The 24,910-nt window shown below is 47.3% G+C and overlaps 1 protein-coding gene across 3 annotated transcripts in view; it reads left to right on the forward strand.

Annotated features, from left to right (window-relative positions):
* The window catches only part of LOC130529225 (zinc finger protein GLIS1), a 53,946-nt gene that overhangs the window by 27,734 nt on the left and 1,302 nt on the right, over window positions 1–24,910 (forward strand). For 2 of the 3 annotated variants that reach the window (XM_057039225.1, XM_057039224.1), the window contains 5 exons: window positions 8,837–8,998; window positions 10,583–10,693; window positions 13,479–13,620; window positions 17,147–17,327; window positions 23,995–24,170. In XM_057039225.1, coding sequence (XP_056895205.1) covers window positions 8,837–8,998; window positions 10,583–10,693; window positions 13,479–13,620; window positions 17,147–17,327; window positions 23,995–24,170 — 772 coding nt within the window. The remainder of the gene's footprint in view (window positions 1–8,836; window positions 8,999–10,582; window positions 10,694–13,478; window positions 13,621–17,146; window positions 17,328–23,994; window positions 24,171–24,910) is intronic. The other variant, XR_008951516.1, reaches the window with a different exon arrangement.

Genomic DNA, 24,910 nt, shown 5'->3' on the forward strand with positions numbered 1-24,910 from the left:
ACGCGCGTCGATAGACTGTTCAGATTTCCTAGGTGGTTTTGTTGGAGGAGGCATCAGCAGACGTAGAGACCCCGAGCGCAGGCCACTGCTGGGATGGCGTTTCTTTTCAAGGGTAAATGGAGTCTTCTTAGAACAAGCGGCTCGGACGCAGGAGACGAGCCTGGCGCTACATTAGCTAATTAAAACCGAAGCCGAGCACATGAGCCAACTTTTTCTGCGAATGCTGCGTGAAACTGGAGCTGTCTGGACGCTGGGTGGCGAGTGAGGGTGGCATGAAAGTGTTTGCACCACCGACACCCCCGCCTGAACCGCTCAGACACTAAATCTCTGAGTACAGAGTAAAGAGGATGGTTTGTATGAGGCTCGGTTACAGTGAGTACAGCCAGTCAGGAGGAAAATCGATTGAACTCTTCAGAGGAAAGGTTCCGCATACAGCTCCCCTCAAGTATGTCTGGCTGGCACCAGCACGACGACCGGCCCGGCCACGGCTGCCCTGAATCTGATGGAAGGGGGTCGCTCCACTTCCCAGTAACTCGTGTGCAGAGTTCAGTCATAAAGCGCAGGAACAGGTGGCCGAATTACCTGATTTGTCACTAAACCCTTTTTAGCGAGTGTCCTGCCAGCGTGACCCACGTCAGCATGTGATAAGTGTGTGATTAACCTCCTGGCATGTCGGGGAAAGCTGCGGTTGAAAGCTCAGGGGGAACTTCCCCAGTTGGCTCCCAACGTTCTCCAACAACCTTTTGTCTGTCTAAATGTCACCATTTCCGTCTGAATTCAGCTTTGATAAAACCAATTCTTTCCTGTTACTATTGGGGTGGTCACATGATTAAAATCTCCACTTAGATTTATCTTAATTTAAAATTTCCTCATTCATGATTTTCATAGATTTTGCTGGTATGAAGCTAAATATTCTCTCGCAAAGACAAATAAATCTAAATGACTTCTGGATCCAAAGTAACAGTTTAAAGAAACCAGGAAATCTATAAAATGGATGCATGACAGGTGATATCTGATGCAACTCAATTTAATTTTAACTGAAATTTCAGAGAAAAAAGTCAACATTTACATATTTGCGTTAATGATTATGGGTGTTTTAGTTGTAATAAACCAGCTTCCGATTCTTAAACACTCACTGTGATTTTCCCACAATAACTACTGCGGCGCTCCAAGAGGTCAAATGGGTCCGTCTACTTCTCCTTCGCCCACATCCTCAGTTATCAAAGAACACAGGATTTACATGTGATACGCTCTAATTGCATTTATCTGGAATGCGGTATTTTGAGTTTCCCAATTTCCTCGACATTTAATCACGGCCCAGTATTGGTAACCTGAAGAGCCGCGGCTGCTCATACATTGCACAGAGATTGTGTCATAATTGTGACCCATCCAAAAGCTTAATCAACTTAACCTCACTGCTGAGCCGGATCACTTTACCGATACACGTGGGAGGGGTGGTCATGCTTCATGTTAGCACGAGAGTCATGTTAGCATGTCATGTTTACCTGCTCATGCCTAAAACGTGGCTCGGAGGCATCATTTGTTCGTTATGGTTACACTTGCATTAAAAGTAGGTTTGAGTACCGACTACAAACAAAAAGGATTTGTGTGTGTGTGTGCGTGCGTGCATGCATGCGTGTGATATTCACAATTGTGTCTTGCCTGTATTTTGTCAGTTCTGCAGCACCACCGAACCAGTAAATGAGGACATTTGTCGTTACACTCTGGGACTACTTTTGACTCAGGGCCATGCCACAACCCCACAAAGACAGTACCCCTCCACCCAGTCCAACTTTCAGCGTGCTAGAGCCAACTACCCTTAAATTACACCTAATAAAGCAAGTAAGAGAGACCGAGCCGCTACTGTGCAAAGTAAACACGCAGAAATCTGGATAATTGACACAGTGAAAGACGTGTTTATATCAACGGTGTCGAGTTTAAATCACAAGCAATTTTTTCTGTGGTTAGTGTGCTGGTTAGAATTTTTTTGCAAAACATTCAAAGTCTAGGAGAACCCCTAATAGGTTCAGACAAAAAAAATCCTCACCATCGTGATTTAGTATTGTGAACGTCGGTCGCATTCTTTTAGCATTAGCGTAGCTCTCGCATTTGTTACGAGCCCAGAAAGCCTTCGCAGAGAGGATCCTGCGTGTGTTTACACTGCCGAGGCCTTCAGCGTTCTCATGGTCGCCAGAGAGCGAGGGAGCGGTCCAAATGGAAAGATTTGAGCAGCTCCGAGGACTGATGCGTAAATTGTGGCCTTAAATGGCACATATATCAAAATATGGTGGGTTTGTACCAAAACCACACTGGCTGTAATGATTGATAATAAGGTCGAGAGGAGGGAAATTAAAAAAGGGGCGACGGGACCAAAAATCCTCTTCAGCGAGACAGAAATGGGTCCAAATCGCTGCTCAGTTTGTGTTACCCAACAGATATTTAAGTTCTCATTTAGCTCTTGTGGAGTTTTAACGCCCCGCGCTCTGCAGAAAGGAACCTTTTAGCTCTCTGTTGCCCTTCTTTAAACATCTGTTTCAGATTCAGGATGTTCAGCTTCGGTATTATTTTACCATTAATGTAAAAAGGTTTATGTGGGGTTTAGGTTCTTGGACTCGGCTGCAGCACAGACAAGAAGCCTTTGAGTCAAAACATATCCTTTTGTCTTTTCTCTGTTATTTTTTTTTCTTCCCCTTTCGCGTTCTCATAACCGGGAGCCTTCATACCGCGGCACGCCATATTCTGCCGCAGCTGCCATTCGCCTGGAAAACAAACATCGGTGTCACTTCCCCGCCACTTTCTTTTAACGTCACTTTTTACAAAGAACGGCCCCGAGCCAAAGAAATCAGATGGGGTCACGGTTGCTTTGCAGGGTTACAAATTGTGTGTAGGAAAGTGGAATTTGTAGCAAATTGAGGGGAGGCGGCGGCTCATCACAGCTGACTCCGACATGCTGGAGGGAAATATTCCATAAATGCGAGAGCGGTTACCGACGACATGTGTGTTGGAGGAGGCAGGGATCCTGTTTTCCCTGCAGGCGCAGACGTGTCCGGGCGACAAATCTGAAGCGAAATGCGGTGAATTGATGAATTAGTGGCAACGCAGGCGCTGCGATTTGACAGGATGCGTTACAACCAGGCCCGTCGGCGGAGCTGGAAACTGGAGCCCGAAACAGACGAGACGCCGAAGAGTGAACAAACCTCGGGGCACCGCAGCAATTGGGTTGCACCATAGTTCTTCTTCTTCTTCTTCTTCTTTATTTAACCTCAAACTCGTCGCGGTCTGGTCGGCCTCCAGATGATTACGTAAACACATTCTCGGCGCTGTGTTCGCACACTCGGGCTGCTGCTGATCACAGTTGCTCGTTGACCTCTTGTTTGGCATCGCTGGCGTGTTTTCCGCCGCTCGCCGGACCCGTCGGCGGCTTATTTGTTTTCAGAGTTGAGGTGTGAGAAGACAAACAATGTTTCCATGAAAAGGGAAGAGTTTTTATTCTTTACCAGGTTTCTGAGCAACAGAACATGAACCTGTAGTCTGTGAGAAAGTCACGTGACCATTTAAGGCGTTTGTATTTGCTCAGAAAAATGTAGACTTCCATCTGAGGAAGTAAACGACATGCTGCAAGTCTAAAATTCAACTTGATGTATGTGGATCTCTGGATGGATGTTGGGGTTGGAATCCACTCAACCCACACACACATCAATATTTACACGACGTTACTGCCATTTACTGCTGTTAAATGACCAAAATCACTCACAGCGGGGCCGTGGAACAATCATGGTTAATCACAATTCTAAAGCGACTTCGATCGTGGGAATGGAAAGATATATGACAAATGGCAGATGTATACATTTGGCAAGATGTGAGGCTAGAACATGGCGCTCTGACCTGCTGTTTAGTGTTGAGATGGTGACTCAAGCTCCAAATCACTGCGCTTTAAACAATAATCCCTCTATCTTGAGTAGGCCAATTTTTGTACACAGTTTTATCTGAATTAAGATCTATATGGTGCCGACCAGAGGCTCACCCTCCACACAGGTAGGGGGGCTGTTCTGAAGAGGTGCTTTTAAAGTACCCCCCCCTTTTTAGATCAATATAAGGGTAAAGCTATATTCCATTTAACTTCCTCCAACTCCTCTTAACTTCATTTAAAAAACAAACAGCCTTTAAAATAAAATGGAAATCATATTATGATTGAACTCTACGGTTCATCACAACTCCAGAGGAACCGTGACGATGAGGGTAAAAGTCAAATTTCCACAAAAAGATGACGGAGACACTGATGGATCGAGCGTCATTAAACATCCTGGGGCTGAACTGGTGCCTGTTGTCCCCCAGTAGCGCTGGGAGAGAGACAGGCGGGGAAGGTGAGCGAGTCAGAGGTGTGAGTGAAAGGTGCTGGACAGACGGATGCTTGTGTGGACGCCAGGGCCCGGTGGACCGGTCAGAGAGGATCTGCCGGTAACATCAGTCCAGGCGCTGGCTCACAACGCAGATCATGTTTACGATTTTCATTGCGTAACGCCCAGTCGGCCTTTTTCGCGGTGGGCTCGGGTTTCGTGAATGGGTTTATAATTAATGGGCCCATAATTGCTAATGGCTGCGGCTCTGACAGCTCCGTATTGTGCTCCAGTGGTTGGTACTGACTGTGACAATCGGGAGGGAGGTCCTTTACAAAAGCTGTCATTGCATATAGAATATCCCCTCATTGCAGGACTATAAAATAGATACAACATTATATAACAAATGAATAATGTGTCGGGTGCACTAAGGCTGAAATAAGACCCAAACCTCCATCGTTTGGATTATTTCTGATGGTTACACCTTTAGCCAATGCCTAGATGGAATCATGAATGGTGAGGAACGTTTGTGCATGGAACCTTTTCCCTTCTACCTGATGCTGCGTCTTCTTCTCTTCTTTGAGGACGGGACAGCTTTGGGAAACCTGGTGACCCGGTGAACCCGGGGCTGCCCTGCTGAAGAGGAAATCACATCTTAGCTCTTTAATCTGATGCAGAGCTGGTAGACATTTGAACGGCGGCCTCTGGAACACGGCGGGTTAAGTGCTTCCATGATGCGGCACTGTCGCGCTGAGCCGGGCCCCCAAAAGGGCTCAGATCCGCCACCGGAATTCCTCTCCGACCTCCGTCTAACAGCGAGAGGGACGGCGCAGCTGGACCGGCTCATTATGTGAGCGGCCTCATTTAGTCATCATAGCAATGCTTCCTGTTGTACCAACCGTGTAGTTGTTTTAAAATCCGCCCTCCCCCAGAAAGCCTGAGTGCAAAATCGCCACTCAGAACCATTTCGGTGGTCATTTACATGACGACTTCCTTTCGCTCGGCTGCATCTGGACAGCACACCTTGGCGTCTTTAGCTTTTAGCCATTTTCTCCTCCCAAAGACAAGTTAAAGGTCACCAGAAACAGAAAGACGGGTTCCTGCCTACCTGCCCCAGACGGGGCTGGCTGCTAAAAGGCTCCCGCTTCTCAGTGGAAATGATATATGTAAACTATGTAATGCGAATGTTTTAGCGAAGCTGTGTTTAATTTTGTATCCTGACAAAGCGCATGAGAAACCTGCCTTTCTTTAGCTGTCTGCTTGAATCATATGGATATAATTTCATCCATTTACGTTCTTCTGCTCTTTGCTGTGGTTGCCACGGGGCATTTGGAAGCGGGCAGATTAAACGCACATGTTCCTCCCATCCGCAGCCGGAGCCCTCTGCTGCTCCGCGGCCTTCCCTGCGAACAGATCCTGAAGTGTCGGTGGTTTTCCTCATTGGTCAGGGCAGAAAAAGACAACTTGTGATAAATCAACTTATTCCCTCAACCGCTCTTTTTTTTTTTCTTTTTCTTTCTTACTCTCAAAGTTATACAAGCTCCACTTGGATCATTCGCTGGCCGGCTGTGTTTTCTTTTAACGACTGAAACTTTTTCTTTTTTTTGCCCTTTATCGCGTCTGTCAGGCCTGACTGGAAAGTAGTCTGGATGCATTAACACACTGACGGCGAAGAACCGACAGAGAACGCCGAGAACCTTCTTTTTTTTTCTTTTATGGGGGCCCTCTGAACATGAGTAATGGTGAATTTCATGCTAGTAAGCAGCCGAACAGTCGAAGCCCATCTTGCCATCATTAGTCAGACGTCTGATGTACAATTATTGCCCAGAGCCCAAACAGATATATCAGTGCTGGTTGAGATCCCCTTGTGTCTGTAGCGACCGTAGAGAGGCTAGAACAAGTCTTAGAACATCATTCCTCAGTCGTGATGACCTTACAAATAAGAAGGGTTTTTTCCCCCTTCAAAACGCAGCGTTCCCTCAACCGTAACCCTAAATCAGTCCTTTGAACCTCTTTTTACTGTATTTATTAAAGCCTTTAATCAGGCTGCTATCCTAAATGTCAGCAGCCATATTTCACCCCAACACTCCTCTGCAGCTGCGAGTTGGTCTCCATCACGCTCCGCTCCTGCAGGATGCTAATGAGCCGCTACGCTAAGGGGCGCACACTGCAGCCTTTTAGCCCCGACGCCGCTGGGCCTTTCTCCCTGCCAGTCAAGAGTCATTTCCCATGAAGGCTTCAGGGTAAAGCTGCACCTTCACCAGCGTGCACGCCGGAGCCGTAATCTGTCTGCTGTGATCAGCCGGACCTGTCCGGCCTTTCAACCCAGCTCTCGCCACGTCAGGAGCCCGTCGTCTAGATGGCCCTTTCAGGGAGGAAAGCTAAACACTTTAAAAGTGATTAATGTGATTGGCACCGTCTAAACTGTTTTTAGAGATCAGGTCACCACTTCGTCCCGTCTCTTTACGTCACTAAAAGCCAAAATATGTGTTTTCCTTTTTCCTGAAGCCATAGCTGTTGAGATCGGCCCTAAAGAGCACAACACGTCCATAGGTGAAGCTGGTCACCCAACCCGGCTCCGCTGGCTTAGGTTTCGCTTGTATTAAATGGAGCCCTGGTGAACAGAAGGATGCCTGGATGGTGTTAGTGAATGAAGGAGATCAGGGATGAGTAGAGTCCAGATGAGGCTGGAGGCTCATTAGAAGAATAGTGTCACTCTCTCCTCAGCCGTAACCCGACCTGTTGTCGGCGGGCTTCACTAAAGATCAGGGGACAATGGACAGAGGGGACGCGCCTCATTAGCTTAGCATGGTTAACTTAAAACAGAAGATGGGGTGATACACGGTTATATAGGTTGAGACCATTGAACAGTTTATTCATATCAAATTACACATATATCTGCGTGTGTTTCTGTGTTATTTAACAAGTAAAAATATTTTTAGTTCACAGATCAGGTTAATCCCGGAGAGAAAAGATTGCTTTAAATTGCAGCAATAAAAAAGGTCTTGGGTTCAAATCCTAACCTGGGTTCTCTGGCCTCGTGTGAATTTAATTGGGATTTCATTTATAAGGTCCGCGAGCAGTGTTGGCTGGTAACACGCTGCTCTACAGGGTTGGGTTAAGTGCAGGGGTCAAAGGTCACCATCCAATCACCTGTATCAAAAAGGGTCTATTAGATACTGTTTATCTTATGTGGTGTTTTTCTGAAGGACTAAGAGCCCGTAGAGACGCATCAGTCTATCGATTTGCAGGTTAAGCCGACAGCGTCCTCGACCGAGCAGCCATGTTTTCTAAGAAACGGACATCGGAGAGGCTCCGTGAATCATTCATGTGTTAACAAATCTGTGGTCCTCATTGGCTGAGTGGTCTGGACCAAATGGGTCGAGCCGGGGCTCGTGCGTGAGCCTGCTGTCACTTGTCAATCCGGCGCACGAGGCAGAGAAGGACACTTACCTGGTGCTCGGCATTACAGCCCATTAACCGCCGATGAAAGGCGCACTCCTGTTTCACCTGCCGTTCGGGGGCATGGGCGACGGCCCCGAGGCAGGTCTTTCAAGTGCACGTTGTTTTCAACAACAGTCCGCCGACTGGCCGCGTAATTCAAGAGCTTCGGAAAAAAATACTTGGGATTATACCACCCAGGTTTCTGAGTATTTCTGAGATTTCCATAGCTGGTAAAGTATGGTTTGGTCTAGACGGCTCCAGCTGTGTGAGAGGAAAGAGTTGGACATCTGAGTCAGAGCCATATAGACGATGAAGTCACATAAAGTCTCTAGAACTCCTCAAGGTCATCTTTAGGAACCCATAGAAACAAGGCTGCCTCCAGCTGATGAAATAAGCTCCTGTTTCAGCATCCAGAGCCCACATTGGCACCAATTAATCTTATTGGAGACCCCAAATGGAGGACAGGTGTGGGGCAAAAAGGGGACATTTAACCTTAAAGTAATCATTGGATTCACAAGAATGATCATCAGAAGGATCATCAATCCTCATGTGTCTGTCGTCCCCATTCAAGTCGTTATTAAACTCTTCAACTATAGCGAGATGTCTCCTGGGTCTCCAGAGTCTCCTGAATCTCCTGGGCCTCTAGAATCTCCTGAATCTCCTGGGCCTCTAGAATCTCCTGGGTCTCTAGAATCTCCTGGGTCTCTAGAATCTCCTGAATCTGCTGGGTCTGTAGAGTCTCCTGAATCTCCTGGGTCTCCTTCCTCGTCTGCATTTAGGGTCATCCTCAACAGTGGGCAGTTTGATCTGGTCGGTCCTCCAAACCAAAGTTGTTCTGGATGTGAAAGGTCAGATTAAGGGTTGGAGATTCACGTGCACGGCTCTGGTGGGAGCCACTGAGGGGTCTGTTACTAACCACACTGTCTATGATCAGGACACGGGTCGGCTTTTTTGGAGTTCTTGTGATTTGTGGGTGAGAAAAGAGGTTTGTGTGGATGTTCGATGTTTCTCCACATCGATGGAGCATTTATGAATCTCTTTTCTGTCGCCCACAGTTTGAGGGCTGCAACAAAGCCTTTTCACGCCTGGAGAACCTAAAGATCCACCTGAGGAGCCACACGGGGGAGAAGCCGTACCTGTGCCAGCACCCTGGCTGCCAGAAAGCCTTCAGCAACTCCAGCGACCGCGCCAAGCATCAGCGCACTCACCTGGACACGGTCAGACACCACGACTCCGCCCTGTCTCGCCGTCCAAACGAATCCATTCATCTTTCACAAATTAACAGCATTTGCCGTTAAATGACTAGCGACAAACGTGCGTGTATTACGCGAGCGTGGCCAACATCCGCCACTCACTTTTACGGCATCATTTAAAAGCGCGCCGGCATCCAAGTTTAGCCCCCACGCCTCGGCCGTATGTCACCTGCTGTCACTCGGCGGAATTCTCGCCGTTTGCACGCTTGGCTGTGACAGATCATTAAATGATCAGTTCCATTAGGCAGAGTCACAGTTTGGGCCACAACAGACCCGGAGCGGCGCTCCGAACCGAGACAGAGCTTCTCCTGTTGGTCCGGCGCGTGGAAAGAAAAAGAAAGAAAGTTTGAGTCAGCCAGCGCCGCCGCTCGTCATGTCTGAGCAACCCCACCAGCACGCACACACCTCACTTTATCACCGTCTGCGTGCCAACACGGCTCAACAGTCTTCCTGCACAAACTATTAGGTGCGTTTGGGTTCTCTCTTCCAGGACGGCGACAACTTTTTGAAAAACTCTCTTGCAAAGATTTTCAAAAAAAAAATTCCTGCAGATTTGCCTGTTTGGAGTTTTTGTGATTTAGAGCCCCTTCATGGTCATCTCTCTCTATAAGATGTTCACCAATCTTTTTTTCCTCTTATCGTAACAGAAGCCTTAAATGTGTTGAACTGTGGCCCAGAGACATTTTTGATATGATGTCATACTGCGTTCTGACCAACCGCTCGTGCTTTTTCAGTGCAGCGTGATTATAAATGAATCTTATCCTTAAATGACGTTCTGCGTGCAGTCGTGCGTTAGTCCGTCCGCTCAGGGTTTTCTCCCACCTCCCGCTCTTTCCACAGCCGGTGAAACGATACAGCTGATCTGGGCCGTCATGGTTACGGCTGCACGTTAACGCGCCAAGAACACTTCGCAGGAGAATCGTTTTTAGGCTTTAGTGATATTTGTGTTGCACAGAAGTTAAAGGTTTCTTGTTTTTTTCTTAAATGGTGGCGAGGAGCTGTGTTTGGACGCGTCGCTCAGCAAAACAAACATGGCGGAGATGAGCGGCTCAGGAAGCTGCCTGCAATAATAGTGGCTTGTTTACGGAGAAAGTCGAGGTCGAGGCGCGTCTCCGCTTACAGTTAATGGACAAGTTTCCTTTTTTTTCAGAATGAAAGACAAAATTGCTCTGAAATGAAATTCCCCAGATCGTTGCAGATACTTTACATTGAATTAGTTAAAAAAATATCTGGTAAATAATTAATTTTATACATATTTAGCCTGTGGAGTGGCGGCATGTGTTTGATAGTAACAGCACTGATGAGAGCGGGTTTAAATATCTGAAATAATATATATAATGGTACAATAGAGAACTGGATAATGACTCTTGTTTTTCTCTTTCATGCTTTCTCTTCCTCTTACTTCTGACTCTGTCATTCTCAGCCCAAAGGTAGGACCTTAACTTTTGCCTTTGCACTCTCACCGTTCGCGCGTCTCTGTCCAGTTAAGTGGGGGTCTTCTGAGTTCTGCCCCTTAAAGAATGCCAAACATGTCCTCTCCTCCCACAGAAGCCGTACGCCTGTCAGATCCCCGGCTGCACCAAGCGCTACACGGACCCCAGCTCGCTCCGCAAACACGTCAAGATCCACTCGGCCAAGGAGCAACAGGTGCGCAGGAAGGTAGGAGCCCTCCCACAACAGAGCCTCTCTAGGAGAGTCAAACAGGCATCTTTTGCTTTTATAGCTACATTGTGGAGGTATTCGTAATTTAATCATTCAGGGAAAACTGCAGCAATGTATATTTAATTATTGATTATACTATTTTAAACCTTTTAGATATTATACATGCTCCTTCACTAATAGAATGCTAATTTATATGATTTTTGCTTGATTGTCTGTATGTCTATTAAAATTTCTAGAAATCCCTTTAATGTAGTTATTTCAAGGGATTTTTTTTACTCTCTATGCATTTAATTTGGGTGATTTATTAATTGAATTAATTGATTTAATTGATGTATTTATTTTACAGGACTGGTGAACAAAAATGTAACCGACACTGTGTCTGTTCATCTCACTGCAGAATTAAACTAGCAACCTTCACCTGGTGCGAATGTCTATGAAATGCCCCAGAGGGGCATTGTTGGCCAGTTTGCCCCATCTGCCCGTGGATGGCGCTCAGGCTTCCTGGCTGTTCTCGGTGGAGCTCAGCTTCCAACATGAATATGAAAGTCAAATATGATCTATCAGCACAAATTTCAAACAGATCGTGTGTAACCTCTGCAGCTCTGATGTGCATTATCCCCACATTCATGTGGTTTGTTTAATTGAGTTGGGGGGCCTGGGTGGTGAAGGCCTCTCTTTGAGAGGCTTTTTTTGCCTCCACAATAGATCGGGTTTGACCGCATCATCGTGTTTATGCTCAAAAGGCCGCTCTTTCCCCGAGTGGAACCAAGAGAGAATGGACTCATTGTTGTGGAGGGGGCTGGATAGTAACAGGCTGGATGATGTGTTCCTTCGCTTCTTGTCGTAAAGGGAAACACATGTGTGCTCGTAGCGTTGTTAATAAGTTGCTCTGTGGAATACACCAGTGGCCAGATGTTATGGACAAACGTCAAACAAATGCTCTTACTCCCCTCTTGGATCAGCTCAGAAGAAAAGAAATAACCGAACAAGAGAGTGTTTGGAGTGTCACGGTGGGGGGAAAATATATGTCGATATCTGAATCTTTTGGAGGCGTTTGGGAACACGTGCACGCACACGTACATTGCGGCCCGCCAGCACAGATGCTTCCACCCGCCGAGGGTCGATAAGCAGAACCACATCCGCGACCGCGTCCGAAAGGACAGGCGGAGCCGTTATCTGTGCAGCTGCCGCCCCGCGGCGCCTGCCAACCGCGTTAGAACGAGGAGGAGGAGGAGGCTGCAGCGGCGAGGATGAAGGACGTCTCTGCTGACACACTATTGAAATGTGGGATCTCTTTTTTGTGCGGGATAACAAAGGGATGGATCTGAGGCTGGATGGAGAATCAGGCGGGGATGATTTAGAAGCGGGGGGAAAATCTGCTCTGTCGTCCGACCTTCGTTGATGGATGGGATTTGTACCCGTGACTCATGCGTGTTCAAGCTTTTGTCTCTGCATTATAAACAGTTTTCTCCTATTATTACTAGATTACTCAACAAAAAATAAACATCATCTTGATTTACTGTTTCCAGCACATGTTGACGCTGCACAACACCGCTTCTTTTCTATGTTTGTTACAACACAATCAATTACTCCCCGTCCGTCTAACCTTGTTGCCAGGCAGCTGTTGAAAGTGGAAAACAATTTGCACAGCAACAATTAAGTCACTTTTTTAATGCTAACAACTGACATTGACCTTCACAGACATGAAAAAAAAGCTATAAAGTCACATAATATATTATCAATAATTGATCTTAAACTGTGTAGAGTTCAGATTATGTCAGTTTGGCATGGCTGCATATATGTTTATCTTAGCTAAGGAACCTGTCAAACATCGTGGTCCACTCATGTGTTTTATTTGTAGTGGAGAACAATGAGGGACTGTGGCGCAGAGGAACGAGCTACAATCAGGCTTTTATGAATGAATAATAGATCCGCTGCAGCAGATCATGTGCGCCGCTATTGTTTGTCCGTAAACACGCCATCTGATTCCAGAGTGGAAGCAGATGTTGGCGCCGGTGTTCCACCCCGCTCCTCTGAACGATCAGCTGGAGTTCTGTTGCCATGGGTGATCTCTGAAGACGTCTCTACTCCGGAGTAAAGGACTGATGTCACGCACATGAAGGGGTGTGACAGAGGTCAGCTGTTCATACTGACCCCCAGATTTCCCCTGATAGACATGAGTGTAGCCTGGACAGAGGCTGGGTGACATTTGCTGGGTTTGCTGGCTCGGTGAGAGGATCCTGATGATGCGTGTTTTCAAAAGAGCTAGAGTGGTTCCAGACTGTTAATGTGTTTATTTTTGTTGCAAAATCAGCACATTTAAACAATTTTGTTGGGCTTGAGGGTTCTCCCTCTACTGGTCAAGCAGGGAACTGTATGTTTTGGGGGCTTTCTGATTGCTCTGTCCAGCGCCTCTGTGCATTGTGGGTGATCGACTCTCCAGCTGAGATGTGTTTTTCAGTCGCCACATTACTGTTGGCAGAAAGAGAAGTGATCTGGAACTGGCGCTGAGTTGGTACAGCGATGTCCAAGGGCAACACACATTACTCAGGCAGAGCATGATCTTCCCTCTGGTTCCCCGTGACTGTTTCGCATTAACAATTCAATTGCATTATTGCAAAAAGAGAAAATAAAACACTCCACATAGGGTCCAAGCTACGAGCTCGCAGAACCGAAGCTTTGTTTTCTCCTGAAGTTGCACAATCCTCGCAGACCATGTGGAGCTCGCTTAGAAGGAGCAAACGTTTCTCGTACAAACCTCCTGTGTGTTTGTGGTCGGCAGCTCCGCCCGTGTCCTCACTTGGAGCCAGATGTCCTGAGCGACTGCCTGTCCATTCAGCACCTCCAGGGCTCTGCCTCCTCCGAACACCTCTACAACGGCAAAGATGGCCGCTCCCCCGGACTGGGCCAGGACATCTTCACAGGTGCGCTGTTGCTCTGCCACCCAACACCCTGATAACGTTAGCTCGTCCTCCTCTGAAGGCACTGAGTAATCTGACACGACCCGCCTCTCCGGACGTTCTCTTACTGTACGTTCCATATGTTTAATTTCAATTCTTAATGGAGAACAGTCCCGCACAACTCAACACAACACAATCCCACTTCAAATTTACTGCATTTGCGTTAAAACAGAGGACAGTATATTTGCAACTGTCTCAGAGGAACACTGATTTCTGAAACTTTAAATCACATTGAGCGGGTTTGCTATGAATTTCAAGACATTTTTCTCCTGATTGTTGTGATATCAAACCCATATTGAGTTTCTTGTTCGTCCATATGTTCCGTTTTATCAGCGTGAAACAGGTCGGCTCGGCTCTATCTCGCGCCGGTGCTGCCAGCATATGTGGCCACGGTATTTTTGTTCCAAGCTGAAAAGCAGCTCAGCGAGTGAGGTCAGACGGCGAGAAATCCAAACACCTGGCAAAGCCATCACAGATCCATCTGCGGAGCCTCGCCACCTTGTCAACATTTATGTAGATGTATTATGGCCATTTTGTGCTGCTGGGCAGTAAACGTCATTCGTTGAGGCCGTTGCTGAAATATAAATGACGTCCATTACCGTAGCCATGACTAAACATATATGCAGTGAGTAAATATTAAAATAAAAGAAAATAACACAATAATGACCTCTCCTGACTGATACGCTTAGCGACCTCATTGGTTCCAGGAGTTGCGCCACATCTTCTTAGGCGCTACAGCTAAAAATGGGCTTGTTTTTTGTCTGTACGCGTCCGGGCTCCCCGTCGCTCTCTGTTATTGTTGCTCCAACGCCAGCACACCGCTACACCTTTGAATGCTCAACCGGGCCGCAGAGTTTTGGCTTTTTCCCCTCGACCTCCCTCTGTTTCCGCATGGATGTTCCTCACCCTTTTGTTTAAAGTGTTCTGAAGCCTGGAGGAGCTCTATTATGAGCCAGAGCGTCCCGGGGTCGCAGTGTTGTTCCAGGCCTGCAAAACTGTTGCTGGTTGGCATGAGGGATCCCTATTTGCATGACTCCTACTTTGCTGCATTGCCAGTAGGATGCGGGGAAGAGGTGGGTCGAAGCAGGCAGCCATCCCATCATTAACACTTGTGGAGCAGAAAATGAGTCATGCTTCCAGTCAGAGCTCGCAGGTTATTGGTCTGCTCTTATTCCCATGACTGAGAGAAGCCCCTCTGTGTTAAATGGAGCATAATTAGGGTGTTCTCCAGTTAACCAGAGGAAGAAGTCATCATTGTTTTAGTGGTTTACATGCTTCTGCTCTCACACGCAGCTTTCTTCCTGAACTCAGTCCACATAAATCCCCAATAAAACTGAGAAAGTGTCTCCAGATCTCCACCACCTTCTCCCTTTCCTCCCTCAACCACCATCCTGACAGAGAAACGGAGGCACTCAGCGCCATTATTTGTCAACTGTTTGGCGCTGGACAGGGAGCAGATGTTGGAGCCAGAGGGGTAGAGGTAGGGTGGGTCAGCTTTTAGGGCTGTGATTGATGAGTTGAATGAAGCTTGTAACCATTTTGGAGTGCTGGCAGGTCAGCCTTTGGTCTCTGATGGGCCAGGAGCTACATCACTGGTTCAGTCAGGAAGCCATGTTGATTTTAGATGAGATTAAAAACATTAAAGGGAAATATGTATGCAACTTTTGGTATTTAAAGCTGTTGTTTGGATCATTATTTTATATATTTCTTTCAGCTGGCATCTGAGCCTGGAAGAGGACAGGAGCATGAATGGGATCTTAGCTGATATTAGGAGCTCAGAAGTGAACATCTCCTCCATATTAGCTGTCATACTTTGATGTTCCAAATCTTGTTCTCATTCAGGAAGGTTGAGCTATTGCAGCCAAATCTGCCTGCATCTCTGTCCTAACTCAAACATAAAATAAGACGCTTTAACTTTAAAATATTACTCTCTATAATATCGCACTTCTCCTCTGATCTCAGTAGTTCGTATTTGATTCTAGAATTTCAGATTCCAGAATTGTTTCGGAGGATTCGCAACCGTTGGGAGGTCGGTGACTGTGAGGTGTTTTGACTTGTAACTTTATAAATAGCTAAAGCAGAGTTGTGTCAGACACAAGGAAAGTGTATAAATGGGGTGAAGGTGTCCAACTGTCTTACTTTCAATGCTCTGGTGTAAAGTGAGCCGCAGGCCGCACAGCTGTACGTAGAAAGACTGACGCGGGACCAGTTTAGGCATTTTTCTGCAACTAAAATTCATCCATTTCTTCGTTTGGAATGTGTGTGACCGTGTCCAGGAATAACACACTCTTCATGGACATGGTGACTTTATTTTTCACATTTCACAGTCACTCACCTGAAAACTGGAAAGAACTGAACACAGAAACGAAAATTAGATTCTAGTCTCCAACCATCTTAGTGATAAGAAGCATTTTAATAGCAATGGTAGGCAGTTTATTTTTTAAAAATCAGTTGATTGTTTTGTTTATATAAAACCTTATACCACCAATGTAACATATGCAAAATCTTATTTTCGGCATGAGATGCATCAGAGATGCATCAGAGAAAATAATTGTGATCAGAATCAGTTGTTTCATGTAACTCCTGAAGAGGGCGCCCTGTCTTACAGCGCCTCTCTAGTGCATGTGAGCTACTTTTGAAATGACCAAGTCAAAATGATCGACCCATTATTTTAAATATGTATTTATCTAGAAAACTATTGATATTCTTACAATTGATGTTGATGTATGTTGCAAAACCGCATATGTTGCGCAACACAACATAATTAACTATGCACATTTTTTGCCATTGTGATAAACAACTGGGACTTTCTCTTTCTCTTTCTCAGCTCATTTTCATTTTTCTCATTTTTTCTCATTTTTCCCCCTCATTTTCTCATTTTTCTCAGCAGGTATTCGGCATCGTATTTTCCACAAACAGTCCGTAAATGCCGCTGCACATTTCCCTTCTTTGATATTGCGATGGTAGACTGGCAGATGAGGCAAACACACTTTGAAACAAAAGTCCTCCTCCCATTCTGTATGAAAGTGATAGGTTTTATTCTTCATACTTGGTCCAGCTCCACTCACTTTAATGCCCCTTCTTAAGTTTAAGAGAAAAAATCGCAGTAACACACTGACTAGCTTGTTAGCTTTGCTGCACGTAGAGCCGTTGTTTGCACATTCACAGTGACCCAAGTGTCAACAAAATGCAGATGTCATGTGACTGGCTGCCCTGTAGATCAATCAAGTGACGGGACGGACGATAAGCTGACCTCTATGTTTTTATTGTCATGCGATCTCCCGGTAGATCACCATCGACGTATTGAGGTCGCCTGCTCTAGTGCGAAGAGGGCGGAGCCTGTGTGTGATAAAACTACTGAATTTTCCCATTTTTAACATGTTCCGTTTAAAGTTTCTCTTTTATAAAAAATAAAACTGACAGTAAATAACGTAGTATCATAAATGACATTGTCACTACATTTGGAGACTGATCTTCACTTGTGGCTCAGGGATGTACGCAGGCTCCGGCTCCACCCATCACACTGCCTCAGTGGAGCTCCTCTCCGCGACCTCCAGCTCCACCTCTGCCTCCGCCACTGACCTGCCGGCCCGACAGCACCGGCTGGACCGAGACCTCGGCAGCCCTCACCACCTGTCGCCGCTGGCTGCCATGGACGGAGTGAGAGACGGGTGAGTCCTGCACCAGACACAAGAGTGTTTAGTCTCGTGTCCCCGGGGGGGGGGAACTCTCAGAAGAAAAGAATTTCCATGTTGAAACTTTATGTGGAGTCAGCAAAAACAGTCAGAGGACAAAGACGAGGGAGAAAATGAGTCATTCTATCTCCAAGAAGAGGAGAAATCTAACCCTCAATTCATTAACGATTGAGAAGAGCACAAACTGGAGACTGTACCGTCTCCTGGAGGTCAACATGACACATCTATTTCTGGTTCCGTGTTCATAAGGTCCCAGTCCTCCACAGGACGCAACGGCATCGGAACGATGACTGAACCATTTGGCAGGACATGATTCGCGCTCTCACCAGGATAAACCGAGAGGCCGGATCATGTTTGTTTTATTCTCCAATGACCCGAATCAAAAATCTCTCTAAAAGTGGGTGTTGGACTGACACTTTGAGGCCCTCTGATCCCCATAAATGATTACACATCTGTCAGATAATTGCAGGAATAAAGACAGCTGCAGACACTGCTGTAAAACAGCAATAAACCAGGGAAGTGTCTCTTGCTACATCTCTGGAAGAGAACAAAATGAGTTTCAATCTAGTTTGGTGTTGAGATCATCATAACCTGAGTCTGGTCCTGCTCAACGTTTCTTTCTGATAACAGGGAGTTTTTCCTGCCACCTTTGCATATTTTGGGGTCAAGCTGTGGGTTTCTGTAAACACATTGACCAAATCTTGATTCTATCAAACGCTATGTACTAAAGATAAAGTTGAGTCCATAAAAAAACACACGCCAGTGCAGTTGGAGCGTTTCTCAACCTCTGAGGAGTGGGGCCACTCATGAACAAAGAGTTATGGGAACATGTGAGTTATGTGAGTGTTTTCACTACACTGATGTCAACAAATAAGTGTAGATGATGTTTGTCTCCAAAGTGTGCAAAAGTGGATACTAGAACATGTGAAAGAACGGAATGTTTGCGTGTGTGTTCTGATTCGTGCTGCGTTTTGAGGACCAGCAGAAGAATTTCCCATGCAAAGTGAGGACATTTTGGGGACGTAGATATTTTGGACGTTGCGTCTGTTCCTCACACCTCGAAAGGTCTTTGAAGGTTCAGGTTTGAGTTAGGGTAGGTTTGGGTCATCTGTGAAAGTCCTTACAATGATAGTAGCACCAGAATGTGTGTGTGTGAGGGAGAGGCACAGCGTGTTTCCTATTAGTGTAGATAATTTCCCCACAGAGTGAGCGGCTCCGAGCTGCAGAGGCCGGGTGTCATCGGGAGTCACAGTGTGTACTGTATTAAACAAAGCTCAACACCAGGGAGACCAAGAGGGAAAACAGCATTTTTACAAGCACAATAACATTGAGCAAGAGTGGAATCGAGCGTCATTAAACATGTGTTTGGAAAGAGAAAGGTTGCGTTACATAAACATCCTTCCCTCCCCACTTTGGGTTCTGCTCCTCAGGTGTGTATATTGACTTTTAGGTGAGACTGAGCAGCGGCGGCCTGCGGCAGGACGCGCTCTGATGGCATTTGTGTGTCGCCTGTGTGTGGGAACGTGTGTGAGGGAGAGGAGTTTACACAGAGTCATCCAGGAAACACACATGGCTGCATGTGAGCGGGACTTGAGGCACTGCAGGCGAGCGGCGGCGCGGGGGAACGGCGCGGGCTGAGCCGCCTGCACGTAAACACATGGGTGCCACTCAGGGCTGTCAGGCCGGCCTGGGAGCATCTGGAAGGTGTTGAGTTGGTTCAGGCTTTGAGAGCAGGGGAGGAATCACCTTCTGGTCTTTGTTCATCTCACTCTCAGCAGCCTGCGCCATTACCGACATTAGCGGAGGAATGGAAAGTCAAAAAGACCTGGGTAGGGGATGCAGTAACCGCGGTTACCGAGGCGGAGCGGCTCTTTAGGCTCCCTGATGAGGAACATCTGAGCGCTGTGTGAGGTTTGACACGTGTGTTCGCTGGTTTTTCTGTGTAATCCGCCGTGTTTACCTGCAGCACATGTGTGTTCCCGTGCGACAACCGTGAAGTTATTTATTTTGGAATTATTTCCAAAGTGCTCTCAAACAGACTTAAAACAGGCAGAGAAATGTGGCGTCACTAAGTGCATTTCATCATCACTACCAGCAAGCGTTTCTACTGCCTGAAACTTCTACTTCTTCTATTCTATTAAAATCTTGGATTTGCACCTCTACATTTAAAAAGTTACTCATAAGTTGTTTAGGAAATTGCATCTTCAAAATAACACTTTTTCTTTATAGGCGTTATGGTTATTATTTAGACTGAATTTAATTTTCTTTGTTGTTTTTAAATGTTTGAATTACAAAGTGAATCTTTGCTTCACCACGCAGCCTGTAAATTGATAACATCTATATATGATATTTGTTTTGATAAATTACCACCTCAACAATATGTACGCACGATTAAAATTAACAGTCGTGCTGATGACATTTAGCATTATTATTAGCATTTTTAGCGCCATGTTTCCGTAACAGGACTTATGACGGTTGGGGCCGGGGGTCCAAAAGTGAGTTGTGGCCGGGAGCTCGGGTCCTCGGGCCTGTCGTGAAACGTCGGCTCACATTTGCCTGAAGATGGAGCGTTTGATTTACGCGTTTAAAGCCCTGTGTGTCCCAGCTTGCTGCCAAAGTCAATATCAACCGGTGCGTGTTTTTCCCCAAACGCTTTAGTGGGACATTAAACATTTTGACAAAATTATCAAACTAACGTGCCTCTCGTGTGGCAGCCTCTGACCTCACTGCTAAATGTGTTTACACTGGCTCAAATGGCCCTTTTAGGCTCCTCTTACTCTCCAAATGTCCTGAACCTAATATTAAAATATGCCAGTTAAAAACGCTCTGAATGATCTGTGTGGCACAGGCACACGTGTGTGTGTGTGTGTGTGTGTGTGTGTGTGTGTGGTGTGTGTGTGTGTGTGTGTGTGTGGCGGCCCACACTCATCAACAGATGGGAGCTAAATGTTGGTATTCAGTGCTTCAGGTGTGTGTGTGTGGTTATATAATTGCAGCGAGCAGCGTACACGTGTGTATTTATACACGGTCCCTCTGTAAATATTAGTGTGAGGCGTTTTGATAAATCAGTGATGGACGAGGGTTAATTGAATTACAGCTGCGTAAATGTTCCCGTTTTGAAGTGGGACGTCCTGTCAGATGGACAGCCAGCGTGTCTGTCTGTCCGTCCGTCTGTCAGCTATTATCAGACGACAGTCATGCAGGAAATAGGAGTCGGTCTCGCGGCCAAGATGCAACATTTTTGAGGCAGCGCGCGGTCGGTCAATCATTCTGCGGCGCTCGCCTCAAAAATATGGAGCCCTTAATTACACCCTCTGCACAAATGGGTAATTTGAAAGCAATAATAGGGTGATTTACTATCAATATTCCTCCAAGACGGATGGTGATTAAGGATGGATCTTTGCATTTAGGACAGTTATCTTCCTGGGACTAAACGAGAGCTTCCAGAAACCCTAAAAATATCCAGAACTCTGGCTGCGCTCTCCATGCCGGGGCCTTCAGGGCTGCCTTAGCCTTAGCTTAGCTGTATCCAGGATGCTGTAGCCTGCGCTTTATTGCAAACCAGAACCAGAAGTGTTCCCACCAGTCTGCGCCAGCAAAGCTGCTGTCATCCATCAGAGGGGCTTAATGGTCGAGGGGCTTAAAGGTGGGGGTGGTGGGGGCTGGATCGCTGCTCTCTGGTGGGACAGTGAGCTGCAGGTGAGAGAAGATGAATGAGGAGCAGAGCAGGGCGGCTCATGAATCTTCCTACCGTCTCATTGCGCTTCAACACAAAGAGCCAAAAGTTGTCTGTAACTCACGAGTGCCTGAGCGCGAACCGCAGCGCCGCAACAAATCTTCTTCCCACGATGACATCAGCTCTCCCATTTCACTGTGCAGAAGGACGCACAGAAACCGGGTCAGCCGACACCAGAAGCTTCACCCGGCAGCGCCCGCGCCCGCAGCACCTCTCTCTGCCTCGGCTTATCGATTTTTATTAAGGTTTCACCTGCGGATCACCTGAAAATCCCCCTCAGCTGCGGGACCCGGCCAGTCAAATATGGCTCGCAGCGGTGGGGCGGGAGTGGGTGGGCTGCCTGGAAGGGGAAAAAAGTGTTGTCAATGCTCAGCTGAAGATGAATATCAGGAGGGAGATTAATGTAGCATATGAAAGATTCCCCTCATACCTCAAGACTGAGTCGTTCGCAAGCTATAGCGGCTAGCGAGCGCCGGGCCGACAGCTGGCAGTGATTAACGTGTGATTCCCTTTAGCTGCACAGAGAGGCAGCTTGTAAAAATATGAACAGTATAACTGTTTCCCAAGTTTGTGCTGACAGCAGCTCCTAGGGGAAGGTTGCTCTCTGCAGCTACACATGGCCACGCTCTGGGCCTGCGCCAGCCAGTGGATTAGCCACGCTTGCTAACATCTAGCTTCTCTGGAGCCGGACTAATACAAGGTGCCACACACAAGTTTTCTCAGTTTTCTCCTTTCGGAGCGAGCGCGACTACGGTTACCGTGATGCCCAGATAAACACGTTCCTGAATGAAGGGCTGAAAAGCTGCAGCGCAGAAAATTTGATTTTATTCAAAGAAACACTATTGCATAAAGATAATACCGTGTATATCGAGCGAATTAGCAGACGGCGTTATAAAATTAGCTGTAGATGTTGCACGGAACTTTCTGCATCACTGAAACAGAACAAAAGTGGCTTTTTTTTCTTTTTCCCGTGGCTGAGAACCAGCCAGCTTAGCCTCAGAAGCGAGATCCTATCGCTGAACTCAGCTGTGCAGATTACAATTCAGGGGACCAGGGAGCTATAATCACATTTAAAAGTTCATGATATCAACCACGTTTTCTTTCGAGAGGCGAAGGCAAAGAAGAAAAACGCGCTGAGCGAGTAGAGCCGCGTAGATTTCGTAAAGATCTCGCATGCATCTCGCAGCGCCACTGCCCGCCGGTGAGTGTGATGGGAGGGGGGTCGGGTGGAAGCGTCGCCGCCTCCAGCAACACTCTGTCAGCACCCCTGAGCTTCCACGGCAACACGGCGGCGGTTGATGTGGCGGCGTTCCTGACACGCAGTCATGAGAGGGCACTAAGTAGCTGCTGAATATGTGGGGGCTTTGATGGAGCGGCCAGGTGTGTCCAGCTGGACTCGGACCCGAGTATTTGGGTCCATTTGTTAAAGTTATTTGGTTAAAAAAGAAGGGAAACCAGGAGAATCTCCTGAAGCTTTTGGGCTTTTTTGGCTTCTACAAACAGGTGCTGAGCAGTAATTCTGATCCTTGTGGTTATTAGGCTCTTCAAAATAGAACAACGGGCACTTGTTGCATGTCTTGAAAACAGAAATAACAGAAAACAGAAATGCTGATTCTTCCATAACGGTGGAAGCTGTTTTTAGAAAGCAGGCACCGGAGCTGCAGTTCATAGAACTTCTAACTTTTTAATCTGCTTTTGATCCACCAGGAAAAAAATTAAAAAGGCCTTCGCACCCCGAAAGGGTGATAACGGAACCAGTGTTGAGATTAATCCTTGTTTCATCGACACAGTTAGGAATGTTCCTGGGTTCTAAGGTGATTCCTAGTTCTTCAGCGGCTTTGGAGAACCTCCCTCTGTTGAGCTGAACTTTTGACTCGCGTGTAGAAGAGGCTGAGCAAAGATCTGACACCTCGTCCGTCCCGGGTGTGGATGCAACCTTTTACATTCGTACAAATGTTTGTGCAATTGATTTGGAGGTCGGGGGGGTTCGATTTGCATGATGTAACGCCCCGAATATCGAGAAATCCCCGAACACACAGGCTTTACGCCGGATCGGCGTCAGGAATAAACAAGGCCACGATGATCACCACATACTTTTCACATTAGATGACGTGAGGCTGTACAGAACCGGGCCTCCGATGCTGCTGACAGCTTCTGCACAAACTCACCGCATCGCTCGCTCTCCTTTTAATCGGCGTTCTGATGGGAGCGATCCCACCGCGACGCTAAATGGTGAAACAATATTAACCGAAAACGATAGCGATATTTTCTCCGCTTGCTTTGATTCCTTTGATCCGGCGGCCGAGGATTTTCCAGAGCTCGGCGGGACTCTGCGGCGCGTGTTGACAAAGAAAACTGGCCGCTCCTTTTGAAGGGTCTGAGATTATGCCCCGTGATGGCAACCCAATATCGCCGTTATTAGCCCTTTTATTGCCGCGGTAACGTCCGGGCCTGGAAACCAGAGTCGTCCTCTGCAGAGTCACAAACATGTCATCTCAATATTTATCTTTCTGAAAGGTCATAAATCTAAACATTACGGTGCTTTCTTCTCTGCGGGCCACAAAGCCTGGCCTTGCCGCGGCGGTGTGTGTGCGCACGGGCGGGGGGGGGGGGTCAGTTTCACTTGAATGCACACTCCGCTGTTTGTTGACCTAGGATCATAATATGTGGTAGGAGGACGATTACGCGTGGGGAGCCCAAGTTTCCACACGGCTGGAATGTTTCTTTAGCGTGTGTGTGTGTGTGTGTGTGTGTGTGTGTGTGTGTGTGTGTGTGTGTGTGTGTGTGTGTTCCGTTAGGCCCATCAGGCAGTCGACGAGCCAGGATGATTGTGAAATTGTAACAAGGTCCATGTAAACTGGATTTTGTTCGTCTGATCCAGTGTCTGCCCCCCCCCCCCCCCCCCAGGTTGTCCGGGCCGCTCTTGTCCCCTGGGATGAAGGGAACGGGGACGCCTCCTCCATCTTTGGAGAAACAGCACGTCCACCCTCACCACAAGCCGTACTCCCACTACCACCACCACCACCACCACCAGCAGCAGCAGCAGCAGCAGCAGCAGCAGCAGCAGCAGCCTGCCAGCGAAGGTAAGGCCGACGGAGACATCTGGCCACATGAACGTGCGCCTCAGCCAGGTTTAGGAAATCGCTTTTGACAGGAATTTGAAAATGACGGTTGCCATTTCAATTCAATATCCTGACCCCCCCCCCACTTACAGGTGATGTATTAGGTTTTATAGAACTTCCCTGTAAGAGAATCTGGTTTCGGATCGCTTTAATATTCGCCTGGGTTCTTTCTCAAATGCTCTCTGTAGCTGCAGGCCCGATCCAAAGGCCTCAGAGGGATGAGTGTGTGTGTGTGTGTGTGTGTGTGGAGCCGTGGCGCTGCTCTGTCACTGTCAGAATGGTTTTAAGACAGAGAGAGAGATTAGAATCATCAAGACAGCGCGGGGAAAACCACATGCCGGAAGCCATTTCCCTGCGCTGACTTAGCCAACAGAATGCTGGCTCATGCGTCGGGCCGTCTCTCGGCGGGCTCGCCTGTCACTCCAGAGCCTTTTTCCTAATGCTTTAAACACCGAGTTCCCTGTAACGATCTGCACGCGGACGTCTCTCTGGCCATGCTGTGGTCGGGGGAGTTGCGCAAGAGCGCCCCAGGAAAGGCCTCTCTCCCATTATCGCGACTCCTGCGGTCGATCGCGAATGCAAACTGCGACGACGGGGACGGGCGGCGAGAGGCTGGCGGGGTCAGCGGGAGCACAAATACAGCCGTGTCACAACGTAGGATCCTCGGGGAGTTTCAGCTGGAAGGGCCGGAACAATCGGCC

Source organism: Takifugu flavidus, chromosome 7, assembly GCF_003711565.1.
Source record: "Takifugu flavidus isolate HTHZ2018 chromosome 7, ASM371156v2, whole genome shotgun sequence".
In the NCBI taxonomy this organism is placed as follows: Eukaryota; Metazoa; Chordata; class Actinopteri; order Tetraodontiformes; family Tetraodontidae; genus Takifugu; species Takifugu flavidus.